Here is a 19,730-nt window from a genome sequence, read left to right as displayed (position 1 = left end):
AATCTTCTGGCGTACCGAATGTTTTTTTTTTAGTCTGTATTATCTAGTCTCTATATCAGAGCAAATTGTGTTAGCTTTTTTTAGTAACCCTTAAACACATACTTCCTTTTTTCTGATGTATCAAATATGTTTTTTCTCTTAGTCTCTATATTATTTTCGGTCTTGTTATTGTGCACTTGTGTAATTAATTTATTCTGAGTGTCTAACAATGTTACGATTTTTGATGCAACCACCATGTATGCCTTGTAACAGACCATTGGCCCAGTCAAGCTGTTTTTCCAACAGCTTTTAGCCTTTGGGATCCACCAGAACATTTGCAATTATGGAAATAAAAAAATATATATATCCTGTCTCTAAAAGAGATAATAGAAGGAGTGGCAGAAACCGGTGTTCATGAAAATATATATATATATTGTGGGGTTTCTGGCTCTCGCGGCGTTTTTCAGGCTCTCGTGATGGTTTTGTGGAGGCCATTGCGTTGTATTGCCGGGGGGGCTCCGTGTCCCTCTCCTCCTTGCCTGGACGGGGTGGCAGCGGGTCATAAAACACTGTCGCTCTGCTGTCATCCCGCCCACGCGAAGGTCAACAGGCTTTCGCCATTGGCTAACAATTTCGCGGGATTCAGGCCCTGCTTGCGTGCACTCAGGGTAAGCGCGCGCAAGACGGGGCCTGGGGAGACCACATCGGGGCGTCTGAAGGCGCGTACGTGTTCCTCTCTGCCGGCGGCAGCCCCCTTTGTCCGCCGCCGGCCGATGGTTACTTCGGCTCGTCAGGGTCCCGGCCTCGGCGGGCGCGCGCGCACTCTTCCGTCGTCTCGATGTCCTGAGGCAGCGTCTGCCGATCGTGCCCCCGTCTGTTCGTCTGTCGTTTCTTTCTATTTCTCTTTTCTCTGCTGTGGGGCGCACGATGGCAGGCGCTGACCGAAGGATAGGCAGCCTCTCTTACGGCTGGGGTTCTTTGTTCTCTCTCTGTCGCGGTGCGCCATTAGCGGCCACCGGTGACCATTCGGCCATGTTTTGTGTAATTAGCTTCAGATTCGGACGTAATGTTAAAACGTGTGTCTGTATTGAGTCCAACCTCAATAAATGTTCTTTGTGACTTCTCGAGAGATTTGCCTAGGGTCTCCCTTGCTGCGCGCGTGGTCTCGCCTTCCCCTAAGCTGGGGCCGGCGGGGCGCGGACGCGCGCAGCTGCGCGTCGGCACATGGAGCGGACCGGAGCAGGCGCGGACGCGGTGCCCTGCACGCATGGCAGCTCGGAGTGCTCGAACCCGCGGTGGTCGTCCCGCGCGCAGATTCGGACGTGATGTTAAAACATGTGTCTGTATTGAGTCCAAACTTAATAAATGTTCTTTGTGACTTCTCGAGAGATTTGCCTAGGGTCTCCCTTGCTGCGTGCGGGGTCTGGTGCAGTGGTTTGGTGCAGTGGCTGCCGAGAAAAACGAATTCTCTTTTTACATGTATTTAGATAGGAGCAAACGAGCTAAAGCTTCCTCTTAAGAGGAAGCTTTAGCTCGGGTGCTCCTATCTAAATACATGCAAAAGCAGAATTCGTTTTTCTCGGCAACCACTACACCAAATTTGACGAGGTTTGTTGCATTTAAAAGAAAAACTTAAAATCTAGTGACCGTTGGTTTCGAATTTTTGATTTAGGTCGTCAATTTTTTATTAAAAATTGGCAAAAATCGAAAATTTTCAAAAAACGAAACTATCAAGTTTACAACTCTGTAACTGAGCAACTAAAATTGATAATACAATTCCGTGAACTGCATCTAATAGTACATCTAAAGCGGACAAAATTGATAGGTTACACATGAATGTCAAGAAATATAGTAAAATGGAAATATAGGTTGTGCAGAACCCTTGTAAACAACGTAAGAAATTCACGTAAGATATAAAATGACGTATGGAATTTGTCCGCTTTCAATGATCTGATGGATCTCGTTTACAGAACCGCGATATCTGATCTTGATGCAGAGTTATGAATTTGTAAACTTCGTGCTTCTATTTTTTTCAAACTTTCGAATTTTTGAAAATCTTTTTAACAAAATTCAGGATCTAAATAGAAATTCCGCGACCAACAGTCACTAGAATTTCACTTTCCCTCTCAAATGCAACAAATTTCATTAAAATCGGTCCAGGGGTTATCTCATAAAAACGTTTTTGCGTTTTACATGGATTTGAATAGGCCGCTTCGGAGTTGGGCCCGAGCTAAAGCCTCCTCTTAATAAATGTTCTTTGTGACTTCTCGAGAGATTTGCCTAGGGTCTCCCTTGCTGCGCGCGGGGTCTCGCCTTCCCCTAAGCTGGGGGCCGGCGGGGCGCGTATGCGAGCAGCTGCGCGTCGGCACACGGAGGAGACCGGAGCAGGCGCGGACGCGGTGCCCTGCACGCATGGCGGCTCACAGTGCTCGAACCCGCGGTGGTCGTCCGGCGCGCGCAGAATCGGAGCGTGCGCACCGCGTGAGCATCGCGAGGAGACCACAATATATATATATATATATATATATATATATATATATATATATATATATATATATATATACTAAAATGGAATAAATAAATAAATAAATAATAAGTAAAAAAGGAAAGAAAGAAAAAAAACACTCAGCAACCAAACTAAGTGTTGTTGCCTATAGCTTGAAATTTAGCATAGCAAATAGATTCTAAAGCTCCCTTTGAGACGTTTGTGCCTATTGGTTGCAATGTCTTGAACTTATGGATAAGGTATGATTCTCTGTATTTTCTTTCTCGTTCAGAACAGAAATTTGACTGTAAGATGTAGAGTTTAAGTTCATCAAAGTTGTGACCTGGTTGGTTAAAATGCTCGCCGATGGCTTTGGGAAGCTTTTTAGCTGTGTCTGCACGATGTCCGTTTAATCTGACGTTCAATGATTGTCTCGTTTCAGCGATATATTGTTTCTTACAGAAGGAACATTGAAGCATATAAATCACACCCGAACTTGTACAAGTAAAGCTAGTTTTGACTATTTGTGGTACTTTTAATTTTAATGTCACTTTGAAGGTGCCAGCAGGTATTGCACCTGGAGCGACAACATGCTTTTATTACATGCTTTTATTTTTATAATGTTGGCTGAGTTTTATGTGCACTAACTTGTCTTTAACGTTTCTGTTGCGGTGATAGGTAACCCTTGGTACATCAGGGAACGCTTTTCTCAGACGTTCATTACTTGATAATATTGGGTGGTATTTTCGTAGGATGTTGTTTATGTTTGGGAGTGCATTAGAATATTTTGTTATAAAGGCTGGCGGTCAGACTCTGGTGTAGGCTGTTTCTTAGCTAATTCCGACTGTCTCTCCAATCTTCACGCGACATCATAAGCTCTATCAAGAGCAACTTGTGAATAGTTTTCTTCTGCTAGCGTTGGGGTTTTAAGGTCATTTAGGTGGTGGATATAATCGTTGTCTTTGTTGCAGATTCTTCTTATTCATTTCACTTGTCTGACAAAAATTCCTTGCGTGCAGTGTCGCGGGTGATGACTGTTGTAATCTAAATATTGCTGGCTATCCGTAGGCTTCCGGTAAAGTGTCGTTCTCAGTTTTCTGTTTTCTATGTAGACTGTCATGTTGAGGAATTTGATTTGACTAGGAGAGTGGGGAGCAGTAAATATAATACTAGGGTGAAAACGATTGAAATGGTTAATTAAGTCAGTTAAAGCGCCTGTGCCATGTTCCCATATTATAAATATTGTTACGTGTGGAAAGACACAGACGAAAGATGCTATTTACACACTATTTACACTGGAGCCAGGCAACCAGGCTGACACTCGCTCGTGCCAAGGGCACCGACCAACTTCGTCGTTCACGTGGCGGCTCGTCTCTTGAGCATCGCTCAATGGTACCGCAATAATATGTCGTCAATGTAACGAAGATAGGTGTGGGGTTTTAAAGGGTAGGATTTCAACAAGTCTGCTTCAAGCTGTCCCATGAAAATGTTCGCATACGTTGGAGTGAGTGGTGTTCCCGTGCTAGTGCTGAAAGTTTGCAGGTAGTGAATAGAATCGAATTCGAAATAGTTGAGCGTGAGAACTAACCTAAGGAGCGATAAGTAAACTTCAGGAGCGTGCACTTGGGGATTGATTGCAAGGGATTTCGATGTGGCTGCAATTCCTTCACTCATTTGTATGTTAGTGTAAAGGGAAGAAACATCGAAAGTGACTAGAATAGTGCAGTCGGAAAGGATTTGGTTAGTGTTGATGCCATCAATAATTCAAAGGAAGTGCGGCGTGTCTTGAACAAAAGATGGGAGGGTGGTGGGGATGTTTGACAGGTGGTTATTTAAAAATTTAGTTAGTGATTCAGTAGGTGTGTTGTTATTTGACACAATAAGCCAACCTGGGATTTCTGCTGTAAATATTTCTTCAACTGGAACTTTATGTACTTTAGGAAGAAGATAAAAGCGGCCTGCTTCTTTGTTCTTGGGCATCATGAAGCAATATTCAGATTGCGTGATTAGTTCCCTGGACAGGAGCTCCGCTATTGTGCTTTGCACAGTATTGCTGTAGTCTGAAGTTGGGTTAGAGTCGAGTTTTCTGTAATGGGTATGGTTGCTCAGTTGTCTGGAGGCCTCATTCTTGTACTTTTCTATAGGCCAGATTATGATACTGTCACCTTTGTCTGCTGGTCTTACTACAATATCACTCCTTTCCACGAGTTCTTTAAGGATTTGGTGCTGAGCGGGTGATAAATTTTTGCATTTCCGGCAATGCCGCGCTGACTCTAGAATTTCCTTTCAGATTAGCTTTATGTATAAATCCAGGTCTGGGCACAGTTCTGCTTCTGGTGTCCACATGCTAGGTGGTCTAACAGAGTCTCTAGCTTGTCTTCCTATGTCTGGTCTATCGAAAAAGAACTCCTTGATGTGCATGAGTCTTGAAAACTCTGTTATATCTTTGCGGAGTTTGTATTCATTTACTGTGTTGTTCGTGGGACAAAACGTTAGACCCTTGTTTCAGGAGATCAACTTCATCGGAGCTTAGACTCTGGGATAAGTCTACTACATTGCTGCGGTGCTTTGGATGCTCGCTTGTAGCACTATCGGTGGAGCTATGTGCTGTAAGAGTTACATTAGTTTTCTTGGGTGAATCTGCAGCTCTAATACCTTTGTGCTGGTATTTACCTAGTAATTTTTCCTTCCTAGTTGGGATGAATTGTTCAAGTCCTCTTTTTTCCGGTTCAGATAAACTTATGCTGTCAAGTTGATTAGTAATTATTGTAAGTTGTTAATTATCATAATTATTGTAAGCTGCAGGCACCTTCAAAGTGACATTAAAACTAAAAGCACTGCAAATAGTTATACACACGAAGTCAAAACTAGCTTTATTTGTACAAGTTCGGATGTGACTCACATGCTTGAATGTTCCTTCTGTACGAAACAATATATCGGTGAAACGGGACAATCAATGAACGTCAGATTAAACGGACATCATGCAGACACAGCTAAAAAGCTTCCCAAAGCCATCGCCGAGCATTTTAACCAACAAGGTCATAACTTTGATGAACTTAAACTCTACATCTTACAGTTAAATTTCCGTTCTGAACGAGAAAGAAAATACAGAGAATCATACCTTATCCATAAGTTCAAGACATTGCAACCAATAGGCATAGACATCTCAAAGGGAGATTTAGAATCTATTCGCTATGCTAAGTTTCAAGCTGTAGGCAACAACACTTAGTTTGGTTGCTTAGTGTTTTTTTTCTCCTTTCTTTTCCTTTTATTTATTTATTTATTTATTTATTTATTTATTTATTTATTTATTCCATTTCAGTATTTTTCTATATACCTCCTTTTTTTCACGAGCACCGGTTCTTGCCGCTCCTTATATTATCTCTTTAAAAGACATGATATCCCACGACCACCAGCGAAGCAAGTAATAGAGGGGTGCTGTGAATGCCGTTGGCATGCTGGCTGACACATGGCCATTGACACATGGCTGACAGACAGCCGTGTCACAGGCCTTGTGTATCATCAGCAGCAGCAGCAGCCTGGCTATGCCCACTGCAGGGCAAAGACCTCTCTCATACTTCTCCAACTACCCCGGTTACAGTGAACAGAATACTTGAAGTGTGATTAGCCCCAAGCGGTGAGTATGGGAATCGCTGAAGCCGCTTGGCGATGCTTCCGCTAGGTGGAGTGCTTGCCTGCTTAAACGTCAGGTCACCGCATGAAACGCATGCTTGTATCATCGACTGTGTGCGTGGTGCGGGCTTTATGCATTTTTTTTCGTGCGAATGCTGCTTTGAAGATACACGATGAGCCGACGACAAAGTCATTGTTTTGTACCCGGCTGCAAAAGTGGGTATAAATCATGCAAGGAGAAGTTGTCGTTGTATGGTGTGTCGAAAGAAGAGGACGTATTTCAACAATGGCAGCGCAATATTCCAGGAGCAGACAGGCCTCTTGAGTGCAACGCAGCTGTCTGCGAGCTGCACTTTGACATACAGTTCGTGTCTCGTCACTTCGAGCATACCATTGACGGCAAAACTGTGCACCTTGAGAGAACAAGGCCATTCCTTTTGCCTTGCGCTGTTCCGACTATTTTTCCGAATGTGCCTTCTTACCTGTCTAAACCCGTTCCTAGGAAAAGACATCCTAAGGAGAGGCAGTGCCCACCTATTCAAGAAAAGCGACAACGGATGAGCAAGATGCTGCAGCCGCTGCCAGGTGAGGAGTCTGATGAGCCTGCTACGGCTACTCCTGAGCCTCGACTTCTGTTCAATCACAAGGACATTGCTCTTCCGTCAGACAGCTGGGGAAAGCATGTGTTCAGTGGTGTACGTATGATGGTTTCCAGCAAGTACGGACGCGAGCACAAGAAGTAGAAACAGACAGGACAACGCTGAACTTACAACTGTTTTTCTTTTTCTTTTTTTACTTACAACTGAAGTTTATTGTGAAAACATTCCACAAATCTCCGCTACGCATGCGCATACAACCAAGAACGTTGTCCTGTCTGTTTCTACTTCTTGTGCTCGCGTCCGTACTTGCTGGAAACCATTATACATTCACCATGCACCAACTGGCCCAGCAAACTACTCTGCTAAACTGCTGTTCAGTGGTGTGCCATTGAAGGTCGCGTACAGTGTGTGCGTACCCGGACCTGACATGAGTGTTCTGTGCGCTGAGAAGCTTGTGTTGTTTACTCTAACAGATGACACGGTGGCGCATGATATGTTTGTGCGCGGAGTGAAACTTGTCATAGACGAGCCTGGCGACCCACCTTCGATTCTCCAGGCCGTTGATAGTATGCATGTATGTTCAGGGGCAGGACTTCTTGAAGAGTTCCCATTCACGTGTTCCAGCTCTAACTTGACAGCGTGGAATGGGAGCCTTTACAACAAAAAGTGCACAGGAACCTCACTTGAGCGGTGTGTAGCCTGCAAATATCTCCGGAGGATCCTGATCAATCAAAGATGCCGAAGAAAGAAAACTAAGTCAGAAACAAATGTTTCTAGAAAGGTCAAAGTGAAAACTCAAGCAGTGCGGCGCTTGAAGGCCAAAGTGAAAGCATTAGATGAGGTAATTTCGCAAATGAAAGAGGAAAATGAGAAGATTGAGGAAGCGGCACTTTTGAGAAAGATCGATAACCTTCCTCCGAAACAGAAAGCTGCCATCCTTCAATGTTTTGATGCTGCACACCGTAAATCACCAAAGGACATGCGCTACAGTTCTGAGTGGGTTCTTGAATGCGTCATTATGCATATTAAGAGCCCAAGGCTGTATGAACATGTACACAGAGAAAAAATTCTTACACTTCCCAGCCGCACTTGTCTCAGGAAGTTTATGAAGAAATATGAGAGCAGCCTCGGTTTTAACTCCACTGTTCTCTCGGGAATTGCAAACAAAACCAAAAAACATGGATGAGTTTCAGCGCCATGGTGGTCTCATAATAGATGAGATCAAACTCGCCGAAAACTTTAGAGTGGCACAAGGCACTGGGAAAATTTATGGCTTTATGGACCTCAGTGTGTTCACTCCTGACCATGAAAGGACCGTGCCTTGTGACCATGGCATGGTTGTAATGTTTCAGCCTTTGTCCAGGTCCTAGCACCAAATATTAGGCGTTTTTGCATCTAGAGGGAATGTGAAGGCCCATTTGCTGTCCAAGATTATTTTGGAAGCAGTTGTTTTATCAGAAAAAGCAGGGCTTAAAGTGGATTATGTCACCTGCAACGGGGCATCCTGGAACCGTGCAATGTGGCATCAATTCGGTATACATGGTGCGGCTGCAGCTGTCACACCATCATACAACACCTTACTGGAGATGGCAGACGCTTTTCTTTCTGTCAGACTTTCCGAATTTGGTCAAATGTGTCAGAAATGGCTTCATAAAATCTGGATACAAAATGCCAGATCGTCACGTTGATGTGCGGCCAATCAAATTTGCCCATCAATTGAACAAGTGTGCTACGACACTTAAAGCGATGCCCAAGATAACTCATGTACACTTAAATCCAAATAATTTTGAAAAGATGAAGGTCAATTATGCTTTTCATCTCTTCAGCACCGAATTTCCTGCGTGGGCTTTTTTTGTACAAAGAGGAAACTTCAAAGTCTTGCAGATACAGAGAACCAACAGAACAGTTTATCTCCTTCATGCAAAAACTGATTTCTGTCATGGCATCAAGAGTGTCCTCAACAGCACTGAGAAAGAACTCCGAAGAAGAAACAGTGCTGCAAAATGCCCTGGAATACATAAATAGGTGGGAAGCCAGCACAGGGCCCACAAAGGCAGGCTTTTTGTCACAAAGCAGAGCTGAAGGCTTTAGAGTAACACTCAAAGGTACACTGCAATTTCTTGGATATCTGACTGAATGCGTCGGATATAAGTACTTACTAACCTCACATCTAAGCCAAGACCCCATTGAAAAGTTATTCGGAATAATTCGGCAGTTCTCCGGCTGCAACGATCACCCAACGTCATCGTAGTTCCTAACAGCAGTAAACTGCCTAAGTTTTTATAACTTGGTGAAAGCACTGGACACAGGGAACTGTGCAGGAGGTGCTTTAACTTCCTTAATCGGAGTGGATGAAGCCACCAACCATGTGGGCACTTTAATTGACAAGGGAAAACTTGATGAGGCTTCAAGTGTCCTCTATAAGTCTGACCTTGGTGACCACGTCTATACACAGAAGACCAGCGACACCAGACTAACATATTACTTGGCTGGATATGTGGCTCGAAAGAAGGTGATGGCTACAAAGTGTCGTGAATGTTTCAATCAGCTGTTAACATCTGCTGAAGATGCAGGTGAGGGTCTCTCCTCATCTACAGCATTTTGTGATCAAGGAGGCCTTCTGTATCCTTCAGTCCAGCTGTTTGCATTTATGGAAGCATTAGAAGATGTATTCACAATGTGGTTCAGCTGGCACAAACTTCAGCAAGACAGCATGATGGAAATTCTTCACATCATGCAAAATGTGCCCCGTGTAGGGTGTCACGCATACCAGGAAGAACTTGCCAACAACATAATGAAGTTATTTCTTCTGACTAGGCTCCATTTCCTCACCAAGTCCCTGAATACGCACACTTCCCTATTCTAGGTACTGTACCCCGGTCATATGCTAATTGTGGCCATGTTGTCCCTGCAAACTTCTTAATCTCATCCGCCCACCTAACTTTCTGCCACCCCCTGCTATGCTTCCCTTCTCTTGGAATCCAGTCCATAACCCTTAATGACCATCAGTTATCTTCCCTCCTCATTACATGCCCTGCCCATTTCTTTTCCTTGATTTCAACTAAGATGTCATTAACTCGCGTTTGTTCCCTCGCCCAATCTGCTCTCTTCTTATCCCTTAATGTTACACCCATCATTCTTCTTTCCAAAGCTCATTGTGTCGTCCTCAATTTAAGTAGAACCCTTTTCGTAAGCCTCCAGGTTTCTGCCCCGTAGGTGAGTACTGGTAAGACACAGCTGTTATACACTTTTCTCTTGAGGGATAATGGCAACCTGCTGCTCATGATCTGAGAATGCCTGCCAAACACACCCCAGCCCATTCTTATTCTTCTGATTACTTCAGTCTCATGATCTGGATCCGCGGTCACTACCTGCCCTAAGTAGATGTATTCCCTTACCACTTTCAGTGCCTCGCTACGTATTGTAAACTGCTGTTCTCTTCCGAGACTGTTAAACATTACTTTAGTTTTCTGCAGATTAATTTTTAGACCCACCCTTCTGCTTTCCCTCTCCAGGTCAGTGAGCATGCATTGCAATTGGTCCCCTGAGTTACTGAGCAAGGCAATATCATCAGCGAATCGGAACTTACTAAGGTATTCTTCATTAACTCTTATCCCTAATTCTTCCCAATCCAGGTCTCTGAATACCTCCTGTAAACATGCTGTGAATAGCATTGGAGAGATCGCATCTCCCTGCCTGATGCCTTTCTTTATTGGGATTTTGTTGCTTTCTTTATGGAGGACTATGGTGGCTGTGGAGCCGCTATAGATATCTTTCAGTATTTTTACATACAGCTCGTCTACACCATGATTCCGTAATGCCTCCATGACTGCTGAGGTTTCGACTGAATCAAATGCTTTCTCTTAATCAATGAAAGCTATATATAAGGGTTGGTTATATTCTGCACATTTCTCTATCACCTGATTGATAGTGTGAATATGGTCTATTGTTGAGTAGCCTTAACGGAATCCTGCCTGGTCCTTTGGTTGACAGAAGTCTAAGGTGTTCCTGATTCTATTTGTGATTACCTTAGTAAACACTTTGTAGGCGATGGACAGTAAGCTGATCGGTCTATAATTTTTCAAGTCTTTGGCGTCCCCTTTCTTATGGATTAAGATTATGTTGCCGTTCTTCCAAGGTTCCAGTACGCTCGAGGTCATGAGGCATGGCGTATACAGAGTGGCCAGTTTTTCTAAAACAATCTGCCTACCATCCTTCGACAAATCTGCTGTTACCTGATCCTCCCCAGCTGCCTTCCTCATTTGCATAGCTCCCAAGGCTTTCTTTACTTCTTCCGGCATTACTTGTGGGATGTCAAATTCCTCTAGACTACTCCCTCTTCCATTATCGTCGTGGGTGCCACTGGTACTGTGGATGGATGGATGTGTGTTGTTTAGTGGCGCAAGGGCCAGGTATGGCCAAAGAGCGCCATGACTGATAATGTTGTCTTAAACGCTGACTTGTGAGTGGCGATGGTGGGATGTAACATGGCTGTAAAGTGGCCTAAAATCAGTGTCATGGAAGGGTAAAATAGTATATAGCATAAAATTATGATTGTGATACATGTAGTGGTCTGTGAATATAGTACGCGTGATAAGTGATCATGGAGTTAAATGCAAGAATATGTAAATAGCACTTGTGCCTCCGGAGGGCCTTTGAGCCCAAAGGCTGGGAGGCAGGTGCTTTATTGCACCTACCGCAGCAGAAACCTCTGTTAGAGGCTGTGCTACAGATTTCCTGGGGCTATAATATGAAAACTATGTACATCTTTTAAATATCGAAACAGGGATTCATGTTTAAAGAGAGGTTCTATACCTATAATCATTTGAGGATGGAGTGGAATTAGCTGCCGATGTGGTAATGGAAAATGCTTTTTCCTATTAGCGTCTAATTGAGTGCATTGCAGCAGGATATGAAGCACGGTAAGTGGCTCACCACATTTATCACACGTGGGTGGATCGCCACCGGACAAGAGGTATGCGTGTGTGCTGTATGTGTGTCCTATCCTGAGTCTGCAAAGTGTTACTTCTGTGTGGCGATTTTTTGATACCGGCGGCCAGTTGCCAAGATACGGCTTGATAACATGTAATTTATTTTCTGTCTCTTTATCCCACAAGCGCTGCCAGAAAGCCCTTAAGTGTTTTTCTTATTGAGGGCTTGAGGTCCATTACAGGGACAGTCGTGCAAGTGTTGGAAGCGTTCGCGTGGACGGATGTGGCTAGCTGGTCAGCCAACACGTTTCCCTCTATCTCTCGGTGCCCCGGCACCCAGCATACAACGATATGCTGCTTGGACTCATAGGTTGTGCATAATGCTGTGTAAAGAGATAGAATTACAGGGTTTTGATATTTCCTGACAGTTTTCAAAGTATTTACGACACTCAAAGAGTCTGTGTATATAACTGCCTTTGGGATATTTAATTCATTAATGTGTTTAACGGCAGCCAATATCGCGTAGGCCTCTGCTGTGAAAATACTTGTGTTAGGGTGCAGAACACCGGCATCTGAAAAGGATGGACCGACCGCTGCGTAGGATACGCCAGAATTACACTTTGATACGTCTGTAAAGAATTCAGGAGAGGAGTACTTGTGCTGTAACTCGAGGAAGTACATTCGTATACGCGCGACAGGCGCGTGCTTTGTAACAGCTACGAAAGATGTATCACAGTCTATTGGTTGCCACTGCCACGGCGGGGGCCGTATAGCAGGGTACATAAGGTGGTATTCAAGCAGTGGAACCCTAGTTTTTTCAGCCATGTCTCTAACATGCATGGAGAAAGGCTGTGCCACTGTGGGCCGGTTGCGGAAAAGTTGACAACTGGACAAATCGTTTATGGTGTAATACGCGGGATGCTGACTGTTTCCGTTCACTCTAAGAAAATACATGAAAGACGAATATGTTCTCTGCAGATGCAGTGACCACTCATCCGATTCAACGTACAGGCTTTCCACTGGGCTTGTTCTAAAGGCGCCTGTGGACAGGCGAATTCCTAAGTGGTGGACAGGGTCTAGCATCTTTAGAGCAGTTGGAGTAGCCGACTGGTAAACTATGGCTCCATAGTCTAGTCGTGTGCGTATGAGGCTTTTGTACAAGTTCATGAGACATTTTCTATCACTGCCCCAGGTTGTGCGTGAGAGAACCTTTAAGATATTCATTGTTTTCATACATTTGTTTTTAAGATATTTTATGTGCTGTATAAAGGTTAATTTCACGTCTAAGATTATGCCTAAGAATTTATGTTCCCTGTTTACGGGCAGACGCTCACCATGCAACAGAATTTCAGGATCAGCATGCAGGCCTCTTTTTCTAAAGAAAACAACACAGGTGCTTTTTTGTGGGTTCAGTCTGAACCCGTTCTCATCAGCCCATTTGGAGACCTTGTTAAGACCAAGCTGGACCTGTCGCTCACAGATTGCGAGAGAACTTGATTGAAATCCTATCTGCACATCGTCAACATATATTGAATAAAAGATGTTATGTGGTATGTGCAGACGGAGAGAATTCATTTTTACTATAAAGAGCGTGCAGCTGAGCACCCCGCCCTGCGGCACTCCAGTCTCCTGTACAAATTTCCGTGACAAAACATTGCCCACTCGAACACGGAATGTCCGATTTGACAGATAACTTTCAATAACATTGAACATATTTCCGTGTATACCTAAGTGTGAGAGGTCTCTCAATATCCCGAACCGCCACATAGTATCATAAGCTTTCTCCATATCAAGGAATACAGATAAGAAAAACTGCTTATGGACAAAAGCTTCACGGATACGTGCCTCTATGCATATAAGATGGTCACTGGTAGATCGACCCTCCCGAAACCCGCACTGGTATGGATCGAGCAAATTGTTTGATTCAAGGAAGTGCAGTAGGCGACAGTTAATCATTTTTTCGAAAACTTTGCATATGCAACTTGTTAATGCTATGGGTCTGTAGCTTGATACAGAGGAAGGATCCTTTCCTTGCTTTAGAATTGGGATTACAATAGCCTCCTTCCAAACAGAGGGGATCTCGCCGGAAAACCATATAATGTTGTAAAGGTAAAGGAGGGTTTTTTGTGTTTCGGGGGGTAGTTGTTTCAACATCTCATATATTATGCGGTCTGAACCTGGGGCAGATGTATTACAACAGTTCAGTGCTGCCTGCAGTTCTGCTATGGAGAATGGTTCGTTGTACGCCACACTTTTAGCACATTTTCTTTGTAAATTTTGCTGTTCTATTCGCGTTTTGTTCTTTAGGAAGGTTTCGGAGTAGTGCGAGGAGCTCGATATGTATTCAAAGTGTGCACCAAGAGAGTTGGCTTGATCTTCAAGGCTTTCTCCGTGGCTGTTTACTAAAGGTAAGGAATAAGTTTGTTGCCCGTTAACTTTCTTCACTCTATTCCAGACTTTTCTCTCATCTGTGTAAGAGTTAATGCTTGAGATAAACTTTGCCCAACTCTCTCGTCTTGCTTGTCGGCGCGTTCTCCTCGCCTGTGATTTGACATGCTTAAAGTTGTCCAGGTTTTCTGCTGTTGGCGAATCGCGAAGCAGCGCCCATGCTTTGTTCTGCTTCCTCCGCGCTTGCCTACATGCATCGTTCCACCAGGGAACACGCCGCTTAGAACCAGTGCCGCTCACTTGAGTAATACACTTAGAGGCGGCATCTAGTATAAAAACTGTAAAATATGTGACAGCATCATCTATGGCTATACCGGACATCTCAGTCCACGTCATATGAGTAAGAGCTCGGTAGCGTTCCCAATCGGCTGATTCAACCTTCCACCGGGGGACCTGCGGGAGAAGTTGATCTTGTTCCGTCGTACTTAAAGATTATTGGAAAGTGGTCGCTGCCATACGGGTTATTAAGCACACTCCATTTAAAATAAGGTAAAAGTGTCGGCGATAAAATGCTAAGATCTATGGCAGAATATGACTTGTTAGCCAGGTTAAAATACGTAGGCTCCTTTTTATTCAAGAGACATGCTCCAGAAGAAAAAAGCAGCTGTTCAATGACGCGACCTTGCGCATCACAGCGTGAATCACCCCACAAACAATTGTGTGCATTAAAATCACCAAGAATCAAATAGGGCTCCGGGAGCTCATCTATTAATGATTCTATGTCTCGTCTGTGAAGGTGATAATGTGGTGGTATATACAAGGAGCAGATGGTTATGAGTTTATTTGAAAGTACGGCTCGAACGGCCACTGCCTCAAGGGCCGTTTGGAGCTTTAAATGCTGACATGCTACAGTTCTGTCAGCAATAATGGCTACACCGCCAGATGATGCGACAGCATCCTCGCGGTCTTTGCGAAACGTAACATACTTTCGGAGAAAGTTTGTGTGTATAGATTTTAAGTGTGTTTCCTGTAAACACAGCACTTTTGGATTGTGTTTGTGGATCAGTTCTTGTACATCATCAAGGTTTCTGAGAAGACCTCTGACGTTCCATTGAATTATTTGTGTATCCATATTGGAAGTTAATAAGTGCTGTGTGTACAGAAACAGAAGTAGTGATTATGGAGATTACAGAGATTAAATTACAGAGCCCTTTCGAGGTCCTGTAACGGGAGTTCTGCCCTTTCTGGAGCGTTCGAGGGAGCCTCGCCGCTCCTTAGGCGTTTGGTGCGCCTTAAGGACAGGTGTAGTGTCCATTGCCTCTTGTGAGGCGCCGGACACGTGCTCTTGCGAGCGAGAAGTTACACGAGAGAGTCCTGCCTTGGAGGGCAAGACCCCTGCGCCCACCAGCCCAGAGGTCGAAGGGGCACCCTGCGGGATTTGGCTGCGCCGGCTGTTGCCAGCGCTGGAAGGGGCCGGAGCGGTTGGGGCAGCCTCGGCTGCGCCCACCTTCGGGGTCGGTGGTCCCTCTTGCTGTGTTGACGGAGCAGCGCTAGCTGCAACCGCCGCGGGGGCAGATGGCGTAACTGCCGACTCACTGCCTGTGGGTCGGACAGCCGCCGGAGGCCGTTGTGACGCTGCCCCCTTACGCGCCACATCGGCAAAGTTGCTCTTAGACAGGTATGACACCCGCCTACGTGCCTCTTTGAAAGATATGTTTTCTTTGACTTTGATTGTCACAATCTCCTTTTCTTTTTTCCATGACGGGCAGGACCGCGAGTATGCGGCATGCTCGCCATCACAGTTGACACAATGTGGAGTGTTCTGGCATGTTTCGGAGCAATGTTCAGTGTCACTACACTTGGCACATGTCAGCCGGCCTCGGCAGTTCTGTGAACTATGGCCGAACCTTTGGCACTTAAAGCATCTGAGAGGATTGGGCACGTATGGCCTAACACGAAGTTTGATATAACTGGCCTCGATGGACTCGGGGAGGACACTTGAGCCGAAAGTGAGTATCAGGTGTTTTGTTTGGATTTCTTTTCCATCTCGCCTCATCTTAATTCTTTTGACATTTATAACATTCTGTTCGCTGAAGCCCTCCAAGAGCTCAGCCTCAGTGAGCTCCAGCAAATCATCGTCCGAGACAACGCCGCGGGAGGTATTCATCGTGCGGTGCGGGGTTACTACTACTTGGGTCTCCCCAAATGATACTAGCTGTGGCAGCTTCTCAAATTGCTTCTGGTCACGGAGCCCCAGGAGGAGGTCACCACTAGCCATCCTCGACACCCTATATCCTGGGCCAAAAACTTCGGTAAGGGACTTAGATACTAGGAATGGGGAGATTGTTCGTACTTGTTTAGCTGGTTTTTCTGCGTGGATTACATGAAAACGAGGAAAATTGTGGACTTGGCGTCCGAAAAACTGAAAGACCTCTTCGGTGCGCCCTCGTTTCTGAGGGCGATCAGGGAGTTTAGGAAAAGCGTTTTCCATAAGTACAGTTGGGTTTTCGGCCGCGATGCCGACCACCCACCATGGAGCCCAACAGGGGGACGTGACAGGAGCTCCTGCTATAGAAACCCTGCCAACGCCAGCCGTACATTGCTGCTATAACCAAATAGAGCATAACCAAGGCTGGCCAGCTACACAAGGTTAACCCTTGCCGCCGAGAAACTAGGAAGTGAGGAGAAGTGATGAGAAGACAGGAAAGATGAAAAAGACGAGAGAGAAAGACGAAGATTGGAGAGGAGGACAGGAAAAGGCGACTACCGATTTCCCCTGGGTGGGTCAGTCCGGGGGTGCCGTCTACGTGAAGCCGAGGCCAAAGGGGTGTGTTGCCGCCGCCGAGGGACCGTAAAGGTCCAAACACCCGGCATTGGCTCAACCCCCAGGATCCCCTTTTCCCCGGACACGGCTAAGCCACGCACGGCTACACGCGGGAGGGTCCAACCCCCATGTGCTCGGGTACGTGGTGCCGCAACACACCAAACGCCTGGTGACGCAGACGCCCCTGCGGGCCACTGGTACTGTATAAATCTCTATAGAACTTGTGCACAGCACTCCTTTATTCTCAATTCTACACCCTCACCACTAACACACCTTCGCTTGTTGCTGCACACACCAGCCTTACCCCCTCTCCTCTTTAGAACCCCACCTTTATATACTGTGCCAAGGAAAGCATATGTTGCCTTGAAAAAGACAAGAGCACACAAAAGGTAAACGAGCAAAGAAAACGTATATGGCTAATTGTCAACTCACATGAAAATAAGCATAAACGAAAAATGAGAAATGATGGATAGTCATTGTGAAGGAGTAAAAATCACAGCACAAAATCAGACACATCGCACAGGACTATTGACCTGTTTTGCGAACTGTTTCATATACTGTGTCATTGTATTTTTGTACTATGAATTTTACTTCATCATTATGAACCAACTTGCCCAAGAAAACATTTTGCATAGACATTGCATTGGGAGTTGCCAGATTAGGCAACACCCAATGTGAGTAGCCAAAATGTATACCCAGCATTGCCATTTCATGTTTGCAATTTGTGAACCCACTGCAGTGACTCAATGACAATTGCATCTTGTTCTAAAACACAAGACCATGGGTTCAATCCCCAGCCACTGTGGCTGTACTTTGCTGGTGATCAAAAAATGGAAGAATGCCCATGCACCCTGCTTTCGGTGCACATTAAAGAATCCTAGAAAGTCAAAATTATTCCAAAGCCTCCCACAACAGCACCCCTCATAGCCTACTGTGCAGTTCCTGGACGTTCAACCCCACAATTTATTATTTATTCTTCATTGTGTTTGACATCTTTTACAGTTTTGCATTGTGCCTCTGGAACTTTTCTCTGCTTTCTTTTGAACTCTTTTTTTTTTCCACACCTTACTTGTGTGCATTCTTCCTTAGATATCTATCGTAGAATTTGGTTTGGAAAACCTATTTCATAAGACTGACTTCATGGTTGGGAATCAAAATTTGCTAGCAAACAAATCAATAGGATAGTAAAATTATGTTTAAACTGTACATGAAATTAACCAGTGCTCTTTATAACCTAGTTTTGTTAACCAAGCCTTGTATACATGACAAGGTATTCCACATGGTCACGACTAATCAGTTGTTAGAAAATGTCCAATATATGCCACAAATTATAAGAGACAAGGTAAGATTTATTTTACCGTGCCTCAGCCGCAAGTCTGAGGAGTGATGTCATCCGCTTTTCTGTCCTTGCAACACTCAGTGAGCCACATCGTCTCCAACCTAAAGACACCAGCAAAGATGAAATGAAAACTTAAATTGACAATTTATGATAAATTATGCCATCATTAAAAACATATGTAGCAAACAAATTAGGTTGCAGAATAACAAACCATGCCAATTCAGCCTCATTACTATATTTTTCAGACTGAAGTCCACATCTATACATGTTCAAATATTGTAATTTCTTATGGTACAGACTATCTATGGGTATTGATTGTGCATAATGTATTTTCTTTAAGATAATAGGCACAGTTGATGAAAACAAGGCCTGACTGAGCCTGGACCATTTTATCATGCTAAATTGCATATTGAAATTAAATGTTAAAGCTTAATAATTTGCAGTCTAATAAGGAACCCAGGGTCTTACTAAGTGTAAATAAATTTTTGCTTGCTGACTCTAAAGTGGCTTCAAACAGTTTTAAAATATTAACTTTCAGCCAAAATTTGTCCCTGTGTACTACATTCAGTGGGCAGACTGTAGTCTAAGAAATATGGCACTTAGAACATGGCTGCTACTCAGAAAAAATGCACTTTGAAAATCCTGTAATACAGTAAAGACTAAACATATAAAAAAAGTGTCCTCTGTCTCAAGTTTAGTTTTTCTGTCGGTTAAGTGTTTGTCAACTTGGCGCTAAGAGCAGTTTACATTTTCTTCTGGAATAATTTCACATTGTTAGCGCTAATTGCTACGTTTTCGCAAATGACACGCTGCTTATATTTTCAAATTCAGTGCTATTTCATTTTGCTCACGCTTCACACCTTGTACTCAGTCTCGTTCGTCATGTATGTAACCACTCCTGCTTAAGGCCTCTAACCAGAGGCTGGCAGTAATCTTGAAATAAATAAGTATTACAACAAGGGTAAAAAACAAAAACAAAATTCAATTCTTGATATTAACACAATAACTATGTGCAAACCAGTTTAATGTCAGCACTAAATCCGTTGGTGTTTCTTTTATGTGAGAATAACTGGAAGAAATTAGGGGATTGTTAAGTAAAGCTAGCAGGGATGACAAAAAGTCACTGTGGCCAAGAAAATTACGGAGGAATACTCAGTACTTTAAATGTCAGAGGACATTAATGACAACCAGTGAGGCCCGAATTCTCAACCACATGTTATGTTGCGGTGCTGCACCGCAAAGGCAGGGCAAGGAACCACGTTTGCACAACGCAGCATGAAAACCGTTGTACGGCATGTGTCGCAGGGGTTGTGTATGAGTTCCCTCTCACATGCGAAAGAGTTTACATAGGCCAAACCGGTCGATGTATTAATGACCGCCTGCGTGAGCACCACTCCTCCCTGGGGTCAGATAACGGTGCAAACTTGCCTCGCCATTGCAATGAATGTGGCTGTTATCCTTTGTTCAGCAATGCAACGATTCTTGGTAGGGGCAAGGGCAAAGAAGAGCAAGAAATCCTGGAAGCGTACTACATCAGTTTACAACCTCGGTG

The 19,730-nt window shown here is 44.3% G+C and overlaps 1 protein-coding gene across 1 annotated transcript in view; it reads right to left on the bottom strand.

The window, feature by feature from the left end:
- Nucleotides 1-19,730, bottom strand: part of LOC142590179 (pyruvate dehydrogenase phosphatase regulatory subunit, mitochondrial-like) — a 96,813-nt gene that overhangs the window by 66,241 nt on the left and 10,842 nt on the right. The window contains exon 4 of the mRNA XM_075702078.1: nt 18,198-18,279. Coding sequence (XP_075558193.1) covers nt 18,198-18,279 — 82 coding nt within the window. The remainder of the gene's footprint in view (nt 1-18,197; nt 18,280-19,730) is intronic.

The sequence above is a fragment of the Dermacentor variabilis genome, chromosome 1, assembly GCF_050947875.1.
Source record: "Dermacentor variabilis isolate Ectoservices chromosome 1, ASM5094787v1, whole genome shotgun sequence".
Classification (NCBI taxonomy): Eukaryota; Metazoa; Arthropoda; class Arachnida; order Ixodida; family Ixodidae; genus Dermacentor; species Dermacentor variabilis.
The sequence above is the reverse complement of the archived record's forward strand: the minus strand, read 5'-3'. Positions and strand labels throughout refer to the sequence as shown.